The 14,944-nt window shown below is 51.3% G+C and overlaps 1 protein-coding gene across 2 annotated transcripts; it reads left to right on the top strand.

Moving 5' to 3' along the window:
* Positions 1-7,923: 7,923 nt before the first annotated feature.
* On the top strand, positions 7,924-9,523 carry Pold4 (DNA polymerase delta 4, accessory subunit). 2 transcript variants are annotated; one of them, XM_057778967.1, is made up of 4 exons: positions 7,924-8,197; positions 8,463-8,552; positions 8,734-8,804; positions 9,177-9,523. In XM_057778967.1, exons 1-4 carry the CDS (start codon positions 8,101-8,103, stop codon positions 9,234-9,236), a joined length of 318 nt encoding a protein of 105 aa, XP_057634950.1. In that variant the 5' UTR covers positions 7,924-8,100; the 3' UTR covers positions 9,237-9,523. The 2 variants fall into 2 exon arrangements, with proteins under 2 accessions (XP_057634950.1, XP_057634949.1); XM_057778966.1 differs by having other exon boundaries at positions 8,734-8,845.
* The last annotated feature ends 5,421 nt before the right edge of the window (positions 9,524-14,944 follow it).

The raw sequence follows: 14,944 nt of genomic DNA, 5'->3' as shown, positions 1-14,944 counted from the left end.
ATTTGGAGGAAGAGAATGTGTATTGGATTGCAAGAGAATTGGAAAGATGGGAGGGATAATCTCAGTTCTAGTGTCATTTTATAGCCCGCTAGCTGGGCAGCCTCAGACAAAGTTTCCTTGCCTTCGGTGTCCCTGTCTTCAGTTTCCCCATCTGTAAAGTGGGAATAATTAAATATGCTTATGCAGTTGTTGGAGAGGGTGATCGAAATCTTAAAGGTGCTTGGCTATGGCAGCAACCACTCTAGTAATTACAGATCAGTTGAAACATCCCTATGTCATGAGATTTTAGTTAGGAGCTACTGGGTAAATTAATGGGTTAATTGCTCCCAGGAAACACATGGCTATTTTATGAGAAGAGCCTCCTAAAGATAATGCCTTAAGCAAGGAAGTAACAAATGATGGAGTGCCAGTCCCCTGACAGATACTTTAAAGACCTAATTACCTGCCCTTCACTGTGCTGGTTGGGTATATTAAAGCCAGAAGACTCAGGCCTAACTTGGCTCCTGCCGCTGTGGAACCTGCAATTCACTTAGGAAGAAAGATCAGTTTCCCCAAAATTATATGGAATAGAAGCACATTCACATGATGTAGTGGATGAGGCAAGGGTGAAGTGAGCGTGTGGGCGGAGGAACTTCTGCAGCCTATGGGCTAACCAACCTCAGTGTCCTGTCCTAGAGTGAGCTGGCCCAAGGGGAACATGCCCTGCTTCTATGGACTGGGATACCTGACCAGACACTCACAGGACTCTGCCTCTTTGCCTGAGAGGCCTGAAAGGGCACCAGGGCTTTCTCTATGCACAGGAAAAAAGGATATTGACTTGTGACATGCAAAACATTACATGGGTAGGAGGAAGGCAATAAGGAAAGCAAGGGTTCTGTCTTCCAGGTCTTTCTCTTTAGTACCCCCCCCCTTTGTTCCTTCTTTCCTTCTCTCTCTCCCTCTCCTTTTCTTCCTTTCCTCTCTCTCCCTCCTCTGTCTCCCCTCCCAGCCTCCTCTGTGGCCTTGGCTGCCCTTGAACTTGTAGTCCTGCCCCCACCCCTGCAGTGCTGGGATAACAAGCACACACCACCATGCTCTGCTCTGCTCTCCTTCCCTCTGTGCAGTACCCAGCTCAGGCTCCAATCTAAAGGTTTTTTCTCATTATTCTGTAACGTAGAACAAGCAATTTAGAAATGGGAGTAGTAGGATGATCTCCCATGATGCTGGGCTATGATGAGGCAGATTTGCTTAAATGTAGAAAGACCTAGGCAATGGGCTGGCAAGATGGCTCAGTGGTTTGAGACACTTGCTGCCAAGCCAAACAATATGAGTTTTATCTCTGGGACCCACATAATGGAAAAAGAATCCACAAATATTAAGAAAGGTAAGAAGTCAAGCAGGCAGACCCATGCAAATGGAAGTCTAGGACAGGGCTGTACCTAATGGGGTGAAGGGTCGAGGCTGGGACCACTTGAGAAGGAAGTAGTACCTGAAGTCATTGATGTATTTAAGTGCCTGGCACAGCAAGCGTTCAGTGCACCCTTTGCATATGGCACAGGGTGGGGTTCAAAACCATTCTCAGAGGGCAGGAAGATTTTGGACGGGTGGAGAAGACAGGGGAGGAACAGGTAAATCTCCTCAGGCAGACAAGCAGACTCCAGGGTTGTCAGCCATACATCCTGATAGTGTTTTAGCATCCTTCCCGTCAGTAAAATCCTTGGTATTTGATTTAACTGGTGGAAAGACTACAACAAGAGCGTTTTAGAAGTTGAGAGCCGATCAGCAGTCTCACGCTCTAGGAAACAGAGAAGGAAGTGGAGGTTTCTGCTGACCACTCCAGTGGACAGCAGATTAGCATGGCTTCTCTCAGTGTGGCAGCTGGGGGTGTGGTCAGCACCACACACACACGCACACGCACGCACGCACGCACGCACGCATCCTGAAAGCCCATCTCCCTAGTTTGACATGGGTCATATGGAGAGAGCCAGGTAGAGCTGAGAAGATGGGGCAGGGAGAAGAGAGGGAGGAGAGCAGCTGCCCAGGGCTCAGTTGGGATGTAAGGCACACCCCATTTCTTTCCCTCTTTTACCCACCCACCCCTTCCTCAGGTCCTGCCACTCACCCTGTGCTGGAGCTCAGTCCAGCTCAGGGGATTCTAGGCAGCCAGATGAACACCTCTGCAAACATACTAGCTCGGGCGGTTAGGAAACCACAGGCAGCTTGTTTGTTTTGGGGTATAGGGAGCTGTGTAGACTAGACTCTCTTAATAAATCATAGTGATCCTCCTGCTTCAGTGTTCTGAGTCTGCCACCATGCCCACCCCATAGGAACCTTTGAAACAGCAGGTGAGAGGCAGTCACCAAAATGTGAGTCCGAGAAAGATACAGTGTGAAGAAAGCCGAAGTAAATACAGAGTCTCAGTGCCCTGTAGTAGAGAGACAGGGTCAGGAAGGCTTATTGTTTGTCTGTTTAAAGAGAAGAGTTCGAAACATGTTATTAGCAAATGTGGAGGTGGTAGCTGAGGAATGGAGAGATCTGGGGTGTAGACAAAACGGAGAGAATCCCAAAGCTTGCTGGGAAGAACCAGGTGATCTTAGCAGACACGTTTTTCTTGAGTCCCATTCGTCGTGGCATTTCCTACCAAGACAGAAATATCTACCAGAGCCTCTACCCAGAGCCTCCCAGTGCTGGCGCTTAGCTTCCAGGAGGCTGCTTTTTCTCCTAGGTGCGGGTTTTTGTCTCCTGTGCATCTTCTCCATGCACATACGATGACAGGGAGGTTTCCAGTGCACAGTGCTGTCTGGAGACAAGGAGGAAGTCAAACCCTTCCATCTCCACTCTTGCTCCTTCCTTTCCCCTCTAAGGACACAGGACTTCTGGACACAGTGCCTCTAGGCAAGAGGTGGGGGCAGAGTGAAGAGGGCATTTTTCAAGCCAAGGACCAGCAAGACAGGAATAGCAAAGTCAAGACATGAGGGACCTTAGGTGCTAGAAATGGAATTGTTGAGCTGCTGCGCCACACATTACAAGCAGCATAGACAGCAGAAGAAACAGGCAGGGAACGAACCGGAAGAGGCACTTCATGGGGAGCACTGGGATTCACACCTAGAGAAAGCTGGGGTGGGGAGGCTCACGGTAGCCACAAGTATGAGCAGGTTCAGAGAGCTTTCCAGAACTTTAGTTTTCTCCTTCCTTCCTTCCTTCCTTCCTTCCTTCCTTCCTTCCTTCCTTCCTTCCTCTTTCCTTCTCTCCTTCCTTTCTTCCTTCTTTCCTTCCTTCCTTTTTTCCTTCCTTCCTTCCCCTTTTTTTCTGGTTTTTCAAGACAGTCTCTTGTAACTCAGGATGACTTTGAATTTACTGTGTAAACCAAGGATGGCCTTGAGCTCAGAGACCCACCTGCTTCTGCCTCCTGCATGCTGAGATTAAAGTCGTGGCACAACCTGTGCTTGACAAGTTACAACTCTTAAGTGTGGTCTGAAGAGTCAGAAGCTCGGGTACTGAGAAACCACCATGCAAATCTACCTGGACCTCTTCAGTGTGATAGAGGCAGGGCGCTGTCTCCAGAAGTCCTGTGTCCTCAGCGGGGGAGGAGCAAGAGTGGAGATGAAAGGGTTTGGTGTCCTCCTTGTCTCCAGACAGCCCATGCATATGAAAACATCACTGTCATCTTATGTGCTTGGAGAAGATGCGCAGGAGGAAAGGCAGCTCCCTGGAGATTGGGTTAGCAATGAGGAAGCGCTGGGTAGAGGCGATTCATCATAGCTCACCAGAAGATGACAACAGCCGGGACGCGGGACCCCTCAGCCACGACAGCCAGGACGCGGGACCCTCAGCCACGACAGCCAGGACGCGGGACCCTCAGCCACGACAGCCAGGACGCGGGACCCTCAGCCACGACAGCCAGGACGCGGAACCCTCAGCCACGACAGCCAGGATGCAGGGACCCCTCAGCCGCGACAGCCAGGACGCGGGACCCTCAGCCACGACAGCCAGGATGCAGGGACCCTCAGCCACGACAGCCAGGACGCGGGACCCCTCAGCCACGACAGCCAGGATGCAGGGACCCCTCAGCCGCGAGGAAACTCATGGATGTGCTCATCTCACACAAACTCATTCACCAGTTGCCACAGCCACAGCTACCCAAAATGGAGAAGGCAGAGAGAGGGCAGTCCTTGTTCCCCTTAGCCTAGAATACAAAGGTCAGCGATTCAGGCCTGGCTGCAGATTCTGATGGCTGTTTCCTCTGAGTTCTCCCTTCTTCTGTGGAGCCATAGTTATCCCTGCCTTTGTTCTCTCAATTCTTGAACTCCCTGACTCAGTCTGGTGTCCGCGTTTCCTAGTAGGAGGGAAAGCTTGTGGCTCAGTGGCAAAGGTGGTGGGGGAATTGTGAGAGATCCGTGGGTCTGGGTTCCAGTCCTTTTATCTTAACCCTCAGGGTCCCTAACCCGGCTAGTTCAGAGATGACTTGGAGGTCCCTCCCCAACTTTCCTTGACCTTCAGGACTTGGCTCTTAGGGACTAACGAGGACGTCTTCCCTTCTGGACAAAGTCTGACACCTGGTGGCCATAGTGAGAAATAACCAAAAGGGTGCTTTTTCGAACCTGCCCAGCATTTCTTCTGAACTGTTTGTAGGCCCGGGGTGAAATGGGAGCTGATCAGCGAGGGTATGGGAAGTTCCTGGGCAGGGCAGAAAGGACACTAGAGGCCCAGGGAAGCCTTCTTGTTCCCCAAGTTCCTACCCTTTTAAATCCATGAAACCCCAAACCTAGCCGGCTAAGGAGCTGTGTCTGAGAGGGTGGAGAGGGACTAGGAAGGCGCTCCTGAGGGAATGTGGCACATGGGGAAAGGAATGAAGGCAGGAAGAGTAAGGCAGGCGTTTGGGGCGTTCATCTGGCTGCCTAGAATCCCCTGAGCTGGACTGAGCTCCAGCACAGGGTGAGTGGCAGGACCTGAGGAAGGGGTGGGTGGGTAAAAGAGGGAAAGAAATGGGGTGTGCCTTACATCCCAACTGAGCCCTGGGCAGCTGCTCTCCTCCCTCTCTTCTCCCTGCCCCATCTTCTCAGCTCTACCTGGCTCTCTCCATATGACCCATGTCAAACTAGGGAGATGGGCTTTCAGGATGCGTGTGTGTGTGTGTGTGTGTGTGTGTGTGGTGCTGACCACACCCCCAGCTGCCACACTGAGAGAAGCCACGCTTAATCTGCTGTCCACTGGAGCGGTCAGCAGTGAGTCTCAGTACCAGAAGGCTGCTGGGCTTCTGCTCAAGTTATTTGTTCCCATGGTCTCACCAGGACTTTGACCTTGGACATGGCAAGGCTTTGGGTATCTCCAAGGTGCAATAGTTAATTCCTTCTGTTTCCATCACCAGCTTTGGAGAGGTCAGTGCTGACCAAGTATACTTTGCATTACAAGACAGAACTGAGCCTCAACACAGACTACCAACCTAATCTCTGATCTGAGAACTGAATATCAATTTGGTAGATGAGCCCAGAAAGCTGCCTGAGTGGGGCTAAGTGTTCCATGTATGAAGGAAAAAAGATAGAAGGCCAAGGGCTAGTCAGTTCCCCAAACACCTCAGAAAACCATCGGATGCTAAGCAGTGCTGACTGGGAGAAGGTGCCTCACCCCAGGTCAGAAGGCCAGTCCTAAGGTCCCTGAACTCAGGTAAACACTCTGGATCTCTCTCTGGGGCTGAAGGAAGCTAAAGCCTGTGGGAGCTCTTTCCAGACAGTGTGGGAGTGGCTAGCTGGGTCTGAGCCAGGCAGAGCTAGGAGGGGGAGCAGGTAGGGATGGCCCTCCACAGAGGAAGTTAGGGTGTCAGGGGCTGCCAAAGAAGAGAGAGGAATGGGCCCAGGAGGTAGTGGGAGCTGCTGTGGCAGCCCAGCGGCACACCCCATTTCACGCTCCCTGGGCGGTGGCAGGCCCCACGGCTATCAGCTTTCAGGGGTGGGAGGAACCAGGAATGAGGAGGGGTCTGCCCCACCCATGGTTCCCCGCTTCCTCAGGGCTTTGTGGACTCAGGAAGTGGGTGCCACATACCTTTGGTAACTGTCCCCAGTCTCTTTCTGAGGCCCTTTTAGGGAGGAGTGGTCAGTCCCACAGAGCCTAGGAGCTAGTCCACTATAGAGCACTCAGCCTGACTAGACCTAATCCTATGCCCTTCCCTTCTTGGTAGAGAATCCTCCCTGTCACCCTCCTCAACTCTGCATGGTCCCTTCTCGCTGGATGTGTACACCCCACCCTGTCCAGGAGACAGATGGGGGGATTAGGCTGGGGCCAACCCAAACAACGGGGCTGAAAAGGGCCTTCCAGGTCTTTGCAGTGTGCCTTGCCTCACAGCTCCTTCCTCCTCAAGAAGCGGATGGAGAAGGCTAGGCCAGAGGGGGCTCCTGGAGACACAGCCTTCTCCTCCCCACTGCTGGGCTCCTCTCTAGAGCTCTTCTCTGAGAGCCCCGGTGCTCGCTAAGGCAGATCTCAGAGCTTCAGAGGAGGGCACAGGCCTGCAAGCAGCCCCCAGTAGACTTTGCACCCTTGGAAAGAAGAACCGGATAGGATCTGCAGAGGGTGATTAGTGCTGGGTCAGCCCAGTGCTGGTTCCCAGACTCCCACTGGCCAGCACTTTCCCCCACTGCCAGGAAGTTGGTGAGGGGGAGGTGGTAGTGGGGGTGAGTCAGCGATGACAGGAGCCCCAAGACAAAGGTCATGGGTGGAGAATTGAGAGACACTGTTTACAGCAATCTGCCTCCTGGAGGTCTTGTCTCGATGCGGCCATCCTCCTCTAGCTCTGAGGAGTCCTCCTGCTCTCCTGTCCCCGACTAACAATTGGATGCCCCTCTACCCTGCAAGCCTGGGAGCTTCTGGAGCACAGGGAGGGCTAGTTACACAGTATCCCAGTATCTGTTACTAAGACCCTAATCACAGCTTACCTACACCCACTTGCAAACTCTTTTGATGTCTATTTTGAGTTAGTTTGTAGGAAACACTTAGGACAGCACTTGGCACATGGTAAGTCCAATATGAGGGTAAGGTTTATTGATATTATTTACTGCCAATATACACATTCATAAGAAAAAGAAAAGATCTGTCAATTAAGAACTGGGGATCTATACCAGGCACACCTTTAATCCCAGCATTCGGGAGGCAGAGGCAGGTGGGTCTCTGTGAGGCAATCTCTGTGAGTTTGAGGCCAGCCAAGTCTACAGACTGAGTTCCAGGACAGCCAGGGTTACACAGAGAAACCTTGTCTCAAAAAAACAAAAAGAAAAAAGAACTGGGGATCTGAACCCATGGGGATTTGGGGACTAGACTTCTGGCGTCCTGTTTGGAATGGAATCTTCCTGACTAGCAAAGTGGACAGAGGCAGGCTGTCGGGCCTGACAGTGGACACAGAAATCGCATGCCTGCGCTGGGTGGACAGAGTCTCTGCCAGCAGACTGTGAGAAAGGAGCCCTCTGAGCCCATGGACTTCTCCAGCCAGGTCTCCTGGGGCCGGTAGGACCAGGGAAAGGCCCGGATTAGTCCAAACTCTCTTTGGACCTACAGATCTGATCCCACAGCACTCTGGGGCTAACCGGCAGGAGTAAAAGGTTCCAGCCGGGCTCAGGGGACTTACAAACTGGCCACGGGGATTAGTGAGGCTGAAAAGAACATTTGCCTAGGAAGGAAAAACGGGAAGTGAGAGGCCGAGGATAACTCTCTATATGTCCCTGGGGACCCAAGTGGACCAATGAGGAACCGGGGGAGGTGGTGAAGTCTGGGGCATCTTGACAGGTCCTTGGTTCTGCCTAAGCCCTCCTCACTCGGAACACAGCAGCAGCTGCCCCGCCCGCTGCCCTCTGACAACTGCCATTGGCTAGAGGTAGGGCCCCGCCCCACAAAAGCCGCTTGCCATTTGCTCAGGTCTCTAATGTTTGCGTACTTGTGGGGGCGGAAGACAGGCGTCATTCTCTGGAGCCTAGGGACTTCCTCTCTCTTGCTTGTCTGGGTCAGCTTGTCTGTCCATCGCTGGCCCATCTCTCTCTGGCCCTCTCTCTCACTCTCAGCAGCTGTCTCTCACAGGCCCGCTGCCCTGCCTTTTCTTTCCCGCTATTGCCTCCTGCTCTGCCTGCCTGGGTGGCCGCCATGGGCCGGAAGCGATTCATCACTGACTCCTACCCTGTTGTGAAGAAGAGGGAGGGGCCCCCTGGGCACAGCAAGGGGGAGCTGGCACCAGAGCTAGGTCTCTGAAACGTGGGGGTGGCAGGAAGAGTGGACGTGCAAGGACCAGAAAGGACTGTGTGCGTGTGCGTGTGCGTGTGCGTGTGCGTGTGCGTGTGTCTTGGCTAGTAGGGGAAGTTAGCATGTCTCGCACTTCCAATGAGCTGTCTGACTGCAGGATGGCAAAGGCTAACGAGTGAGGACACAGCCAGGACACAGTGGCACAGCTACAAGTCCAGGGCAGGGCACAAACTGGGATGGGCCTGAGGAGCCGTATGTTATTGCAGGAGAAGACACCCAGTCCCTCAGCCAAGAGGAAGCAGAGCTGGAGTTGCTGAGGCAGTTTGATCTGGCCTGGCAGTATGGGCCTTGCACAGGTGAGAACCCCACGTCCAGCCCATCTGACACATCCCTGAGCCAGTTCTGTCATCGATGTGTCTCAGAAATAATCCAAGAGCCTGCACAACTCTTGGACACTGCCTCCTGAGACTGACATTTGGGGAGGCTCAGGAACTGCCGTCTGGACTCTCTAGCCTGGACTCTCTGCCCACCCTGCAGGTATCTCGCGGATGCAGCGCTGGCATCGGGCAGAGCAGATGGGCTTGAAGCCCCCTCTAGAGGTGCACCAGGTGCTGAAGGCACACCCCGAAGACTCCCGCTTCCAATACAGGTCAGGACAGACCAGTGCAGCTTTCAGGGGAACCAGGGCTTCTTCAGGAGTTACCACCCTTTGGTCTGTATAGGAGCTGCCCTGACTTGGAGAAATGGGTACAGACTTAGGCAAGAAGGGTCTTCTAGGTAGGTTCCTGGCCCATGATAAACCCCTTTAATGATCCTTACCTCTGCGAGCTATGGTGAGGGGAGAAGTATATACAGGGCCCATGGGGCTATCCATGAGTACTGGGGTTCACCAAAGCCGCAGAACCATAGGTAACAGTTAAGAAGCGCTGAAGGTCCGTCAAGGACTAGAACTGACTCTGCTGTGCCTTCCTCCTCCACAGCCTCTGGCATCTCTACCCGCTCTGAGGTATCACCTAGGGTGTCCTTCTCTTGATATCTAGCTACCAAGAACTTCAGGACAGAATCCATGGCCAGTAGATTCCGCTCTGCTCAGCTCTGGAGAAACAGCAGGCTGACTACGGAGGTCCTCCTGGTTCAGTCTCTTATCTGCCTAAGCAACAGGCTCCTGACACTCCTGAGACCCTGTGTAGCTGAAGTCGAACACCTCAAGGACCTAATCATGGCCACCAGACGCTACACTCGCGACACTTGTACAGCCTGGCACAAAGCCAAATGTCAGCATATGAGAATCAAGGAGTTCACTACTGCTTACAATAAAGTACATTAAGCCTGAAATCTGATCTTTAGTCCCTTAATATGGCTATGTGCTAGCTGGCAGGCCCCAGAAGGTAAGTCGGCAGGAGACCCAGCTATAGTGATAGGACAAAAGTTGCTTGGGTTTTTTTGTTTGTTTGTTTTATGGTTTGGTTTTTCAAGACAGAGTTTTTCTGTGTAGCTCTGAGAGTCCTGGGCTCTCTCTATAGACCAGGTTGGCCTCGAACTCAGAGATCTGCCTGCCACTGCCTCTCGAGTGCTGGGATTAAAGGCGTGTGTCACTACACTACCAGGCTTTCATATCTGGCTTTCTAAGGCAATCTTTTCAAGAGCTGAGCAGCCTCTGGTGTGCCCTGGCCATCCTTAGGAGAGCACTCTGAATCACCGTCCCTGATCACACAGCAAAGCACTGCCGATGTGCCCAGCTGCTGAGACCTGTTAAGTTCCTGGTACCACAGGTCTCCATGGGGCGTTACGACCACTGAAATATAGCGAAACAGACATGGAAACAGCCATGTCAGGTGGTGGTCAGCATTAAGTGGAAACCAGGTGAGGGGTTTGTAGGGGGTCAGAGAATGCCGAGGTAGTACTCGGGAGAAGTTGGACAGGAACAGCCCCGTAGTGAGGTTGTGTTTGAGAAGAGACACTCATTGGGGGAAAGGCTGTCCCTGTGCAAATGTTCCAGACAGAAGGTCTGACAAGAAGAAAGGCTCCGTGGCAGGGACATTTCCAGCCTGCTCACCCAAGCGTGTGCAAATCAACGCAGCAGGGGACGAGGCCGGACAGGTAGCAGGCCAGCCCCCCTGGGCACTGTGGGACCTGATAAGAAGTCTGGATTTTACAGTCAGTGAGAGGAGATCCTGGGTGGCTTTAAGGAGTGATAGTGTTGAACTCATGCGTTGGAAACAGCCTGTGGAGCCGGGGGAGCAGACGGTGGTGAGAGGGCCCTGTTCGGTGGGCTAAGGAGGCCTGCATGAGAAGAGGGGACAGGGATGTGATGTGGAGCACGGTGGGGGAGACAGAGCTGGCAAGAAGTGGCCAGATTTTATTTTGAGGGGACAGCTGACCGCTCAGGGTTGCTGATCTTGACTGGGATTTAAGGGACTGGAGCCAGGGACAACTCCAGTTATCAAGTTATGAAGGTTTTGGCTTGAGTGACGGGAAGATCAGATATCCCATCATAGACAGGATGGTAGGAGGAGGAGAGTAGGAAGGGAGCCAAGAACCAAGAGCTTTAGGCATTTTGGCTTTCTGGGGAGGTGCTGTGTATGGAACCTGGGGTGTTGCCTATAAGAGGCGAGTGCTCTATGACTGAACCACACCCCCAGCCAATATGTTACATTTGAAGTGTTTGCATCCTAGTGAAGATTGGTGTAGGCAGAGGATATGGTAAATCTGGAAGTCTGGAGAGGTCTAGATTTGAGATAAAGCTTTGGAGAACTTTCAAGTGGCATTTAAGGTCACAAGAATGAGCTGGGCACCGTGGCACTCACATGTAATCCCAACACTCTAGAACCTGATTCAGGACTGAAATTTCAAAGTGAGTTTGTCAATATAGCAAGACCTTTCTCCAAAAAAATTCCCAGCACATAGTAGATCTGTGTGAGTTCAAGGCCAGCCTGGTTTATGTAGAGAATAACCGGGCAGTTAGGGTTACACAGACAGATCCTAAAAAGTCTTTTTAAAAAGTCCACCCATCAATCAATATATCAGTTTATTAAGATTATAGAGAGCTGGATGGTGGTGGTGCACGCCTTTAATCCCAGCACTTGGGAGGCAGAGACAGGTGTATCTCTGTGAGTTCGAGGCCAGCATGGTCTAAACAGTGAGTTCCAGGACAGCCAAGGCTAAAATGAGAAACCCTATTTCTGAGAGGAGAGAGATATAGAGAGAAGAGGGATCTAAGGACAGCCCAGCTCTATACTTAGGCCAAAAGAATGGGAGAATAAAGCAAAGGAGATGGGGTGGGGTAGCCTGCAGAGCGGGAGGAAGACCAGAGCAGGTAGAAGGGGTGGAGGGCTTGAGAGTCCTGGCAGAGGGTTTCAGCCTTTAGGTGTTCCCAAGAAGCCAATAAAATGCAATTTGAGAGAGCTGGCCTGGAGCACTGGTCAGAACAGCGCTGTGGTGTGATGGTAAGGGCCGGCCTGGAGCACTGGGAACAGGGAGCTTGTTGGTTTTGGTTTATGTTAAAGGGAGGGAAGATTTATTTTGGCTCATGGTTAAAGTCAGCATGGTGCTAGGGAAGGGTAGTGGCAGAAGTGGCCATGAAGAACAGTCTGGAGTGCCTCACACATTCCACGCCATCCTATCATTCCAGTTTTAGTGCCTGTGCTGCTGGGGTGAGCGCATGCCAATTCTGTGAGGAACAACACTTCGCTGTGAAGGAGTGGGGCTGGGGTGCAGCTAGAAAGGCATGAGATCAGAAGAACCGTTCGGTTTAGGTCTTTGTTACAGATGGAGTAGCCTAGCAGCTTACTTACACAGTGCACACAATCAGGAGTGGTCCCAGGATAGGATGTGCTGCAGTTTGTGAGTGAGGCCATGGTTATGGTAGGGAAGCCTGGAGACTCTAGGGGAATCTACTGTGAACATGCAGGAGGAGGGAGAGGGAGGAGATGCCGTGAGGGATGGGGACATTGGAGGAGCAGCTGCTCACTGAGAGTCTGGACAGCTTTGCTAAGTGCTGTCCCACTGTACCAAATACTGTTATCAGTGAGGCCTGAGAACCCACTGTACTGTTACCAGTGAGGCCCAAGGACAGTCTCATTAGATGACCATTGTCCATGCTTTACAGATAAAGAAACTGAGGCTGAGAGGGAAAATGCCCTGCACACTCAGCAAACAGCAAAGCTAGCCTTTGCAGCTGCCCCACCAGACTAGCCAAACACCTGCACTCCAGATGTTTAGGATGGACTTGATGAGATAAGGCCTACATATGGGGTGTAACACAAGTCCTGCCCCCAGGCAACCTAGGAGTCTACAGACACAGAGGTGCCGATCATCAGGAAGCAGAGAACATCTGGGAGGGGATAGGGCAGCCATCCTGCAGAAGCCCCCAGTGCAAGTGACTCCTCCTGCTCCATTGGACTTGCACGACTTACTCTCATACGGCCGAGCCTTCGGACCCAGCATCCCTGCTTCCTAACCTGCGGCAGCACAGATGCGGTCTCTGAATACTCTCGCTAGTTTTGTCTTTTGTCTTTTTGGGGGCAAGGGTGAAACAGGGTTTCTCTGTGTAGCTTTAGAGCCTGTTTAGCCAAATTTTATCTTTTTAAAATCTGCCAACTTTTAAGCTTGGTGGCCATAGTGACACATGCCTTTAATCTCAGCACTTAGGAGGCAGAGACAGGCGGATCTCTGTGAGTTCAAAGCCAGTCTGGGCTATAGAGGAAGTTACAGTTCAACAAAGGCTAACAGAGAAACCCTGTATTGAATAAATAAATAAATAAATAAATAAATAAATAAATAAATAAATAAGTTTTTATTTAAATCTGCCAATTTTATATTTGACTCCAGTCTCCAGTGATATGTCTGAAGTAGCTGTTTTGACCTAAAAATAAACGAAAACCCTTCAGCAAGATGTGTCTGTGTGACCAAAGACTGGCTTCATAAGTTTCTGACATCTGTCACAGCCTAGTGTGGTCTGAGCAGCACTGTGTAACAGAAACTAAATATTCACCTGGAGGAAATGGAAGTATCTAATCTTTTAAGGGTAAGCTAGAGCCAGAAGGCAGAGAGTGACATTTGGGCTGAACAAACAAAAAGGTGAGGAAGTGGGGGGTGTTCAGTGTTGGTTTTGTTTGTTTGCTTGCTTGTTTTTCGAGACAGGGTTTCTCTGTAGCTTTGAAGCCTGTCCCAGAACTAGCTCTTGTAGACCAGGCTGGCCTCGAACTCACAGAGATCCTCCTATCTCTGTCCCTGAGTGCTGGGATTAAAGGCGTACACCACCACTGCACAGCTTTGGCCATGGTTTTTATCACAGCAGTAGAAATCAAACTAAGATGGGGGCATGGACAGTCAGGAGCGATGTGTGCAGGGGTGTGTCATGTGAGTGATAGGAGTGATGTGTGCAGGGGTGTGTCATGTGAGTGATAGGAGCGATGTGTGCAGGGGTGTGTCATGTGAGTGATAGGAGCGATGTGTGCAGGGGTGTGTCATGTGAGTGGCAGCACAATCAAAAGCTAGCATCTGGGGGCTGAAGAGATGGCCAGCAAGGTTAAAAGCACTTGATGCTCTTGCAGAAGAGCTGACTTTGGTTCCCAGCACCCATGTGACAGGTCACAAGCACTCATAACCCTAGTTCCAAGGATCTGACACCCTCTTCTGGTCTCTGCTGGCACCAGGCACACAAATGGTACACATACATACACACAGGCACAACAAAACAACAACAACAACTACATCTGCCAGCAGACGTGTGTGCTTATGCGCTCAGCACTGGTCTGTGTGTATTTAAAATACACAGTTATTTTAAAGAGGATGCTCAGGTGGAGAGAGGTGAAATAGTTGCTCTGGGCAGCACAGTGTATGAGGTTTGATCCCAGAGTCCAGTTCCAGCCAAGTCTGTGCTCTTTGCTATGTGTGATAAAGCCAGTGAGCCAGGCTCAGATCAAGAAAGGGCTTGTGAGCTGAACAGTGTCTATGGTAATGAGAGTATCTGAAGGTTTCTGGGTAGAAGAGACAAGATCAAGAGAGCCATCCTAAAAAGTCTGTCTGGCCAGGTATGAAAGAATGAAAGAAAGATTGTCATCCAGCATGGTGGCACACACCTTTAATCCCAGCATTCAGGAGGCAGAGGTAGGCAGATCTCTGAGTTTGAGGTTAGCCTGATCTAGATAGCAAGCTGCAGGATATCCAGAGCTACATAAAGAGACCCTGTCTCAAGAGAGAGAGTGGTGGAGGAGAAAGAGAAAGAGAAAATGTGTTTATGTGTGTCTTGGAACAGGGGGAGTGGTACCATATGGAGAAAGGCCAAGTAGGAAGCTCCTGAATATTCAAGGCATGAAGTACCACAACCTTGGATTAACAAGGACAACGGAAGTGACAAGAATGCTGTGAAGGAAGTTGGCAGAGACTAGTATTTGGGAATCTAAGAACAGGAGGAGGCACCAGACATGACTCAGGGTCTGAGTTTGGGTGGTTGAAAGAAAACCGAAGCCATGAGCGGAAAAGCAGTGATGGGAGGGAGACGGGCTGCACTTTATGCATGGTCGCCCTGAGATGATGACAGATATCCCCATGAGAAGTCTGGTAGGCAATGAAAACAGAGTTCAAGTCCAGAAGAGAGGACAGGGGAGGGGGTGACGTCCAGAGAGAGGAGACTCAAATACACACAAGTGACACTGACCCCAAGAATGTGGGCAAATCTGTGTGAGTGGAGACAGCACTTAGGAAAGTTCTCTTTAGAGGGAGGTGAAAGAAAACCCAGAGCTGG

Source organism: Chionomys nivalis, chromosome 8 (genome assembly GCF_950005125.1).
Source record: "Chionomys nivalis chromosome 8, mChiNiv1.1, whole genome shotgun sequence".
NCBI lineage: Eukaryota > Metazoa > Chordata > Mammalia > Rodentia > Cricetidae > Chionomys > Chionomys nivalis.
The sequence above is the reverse complement of the archived record's forward strand: the minus strand, read 5'-3'. Positions and strand labels throughout refer to the sequence as shown.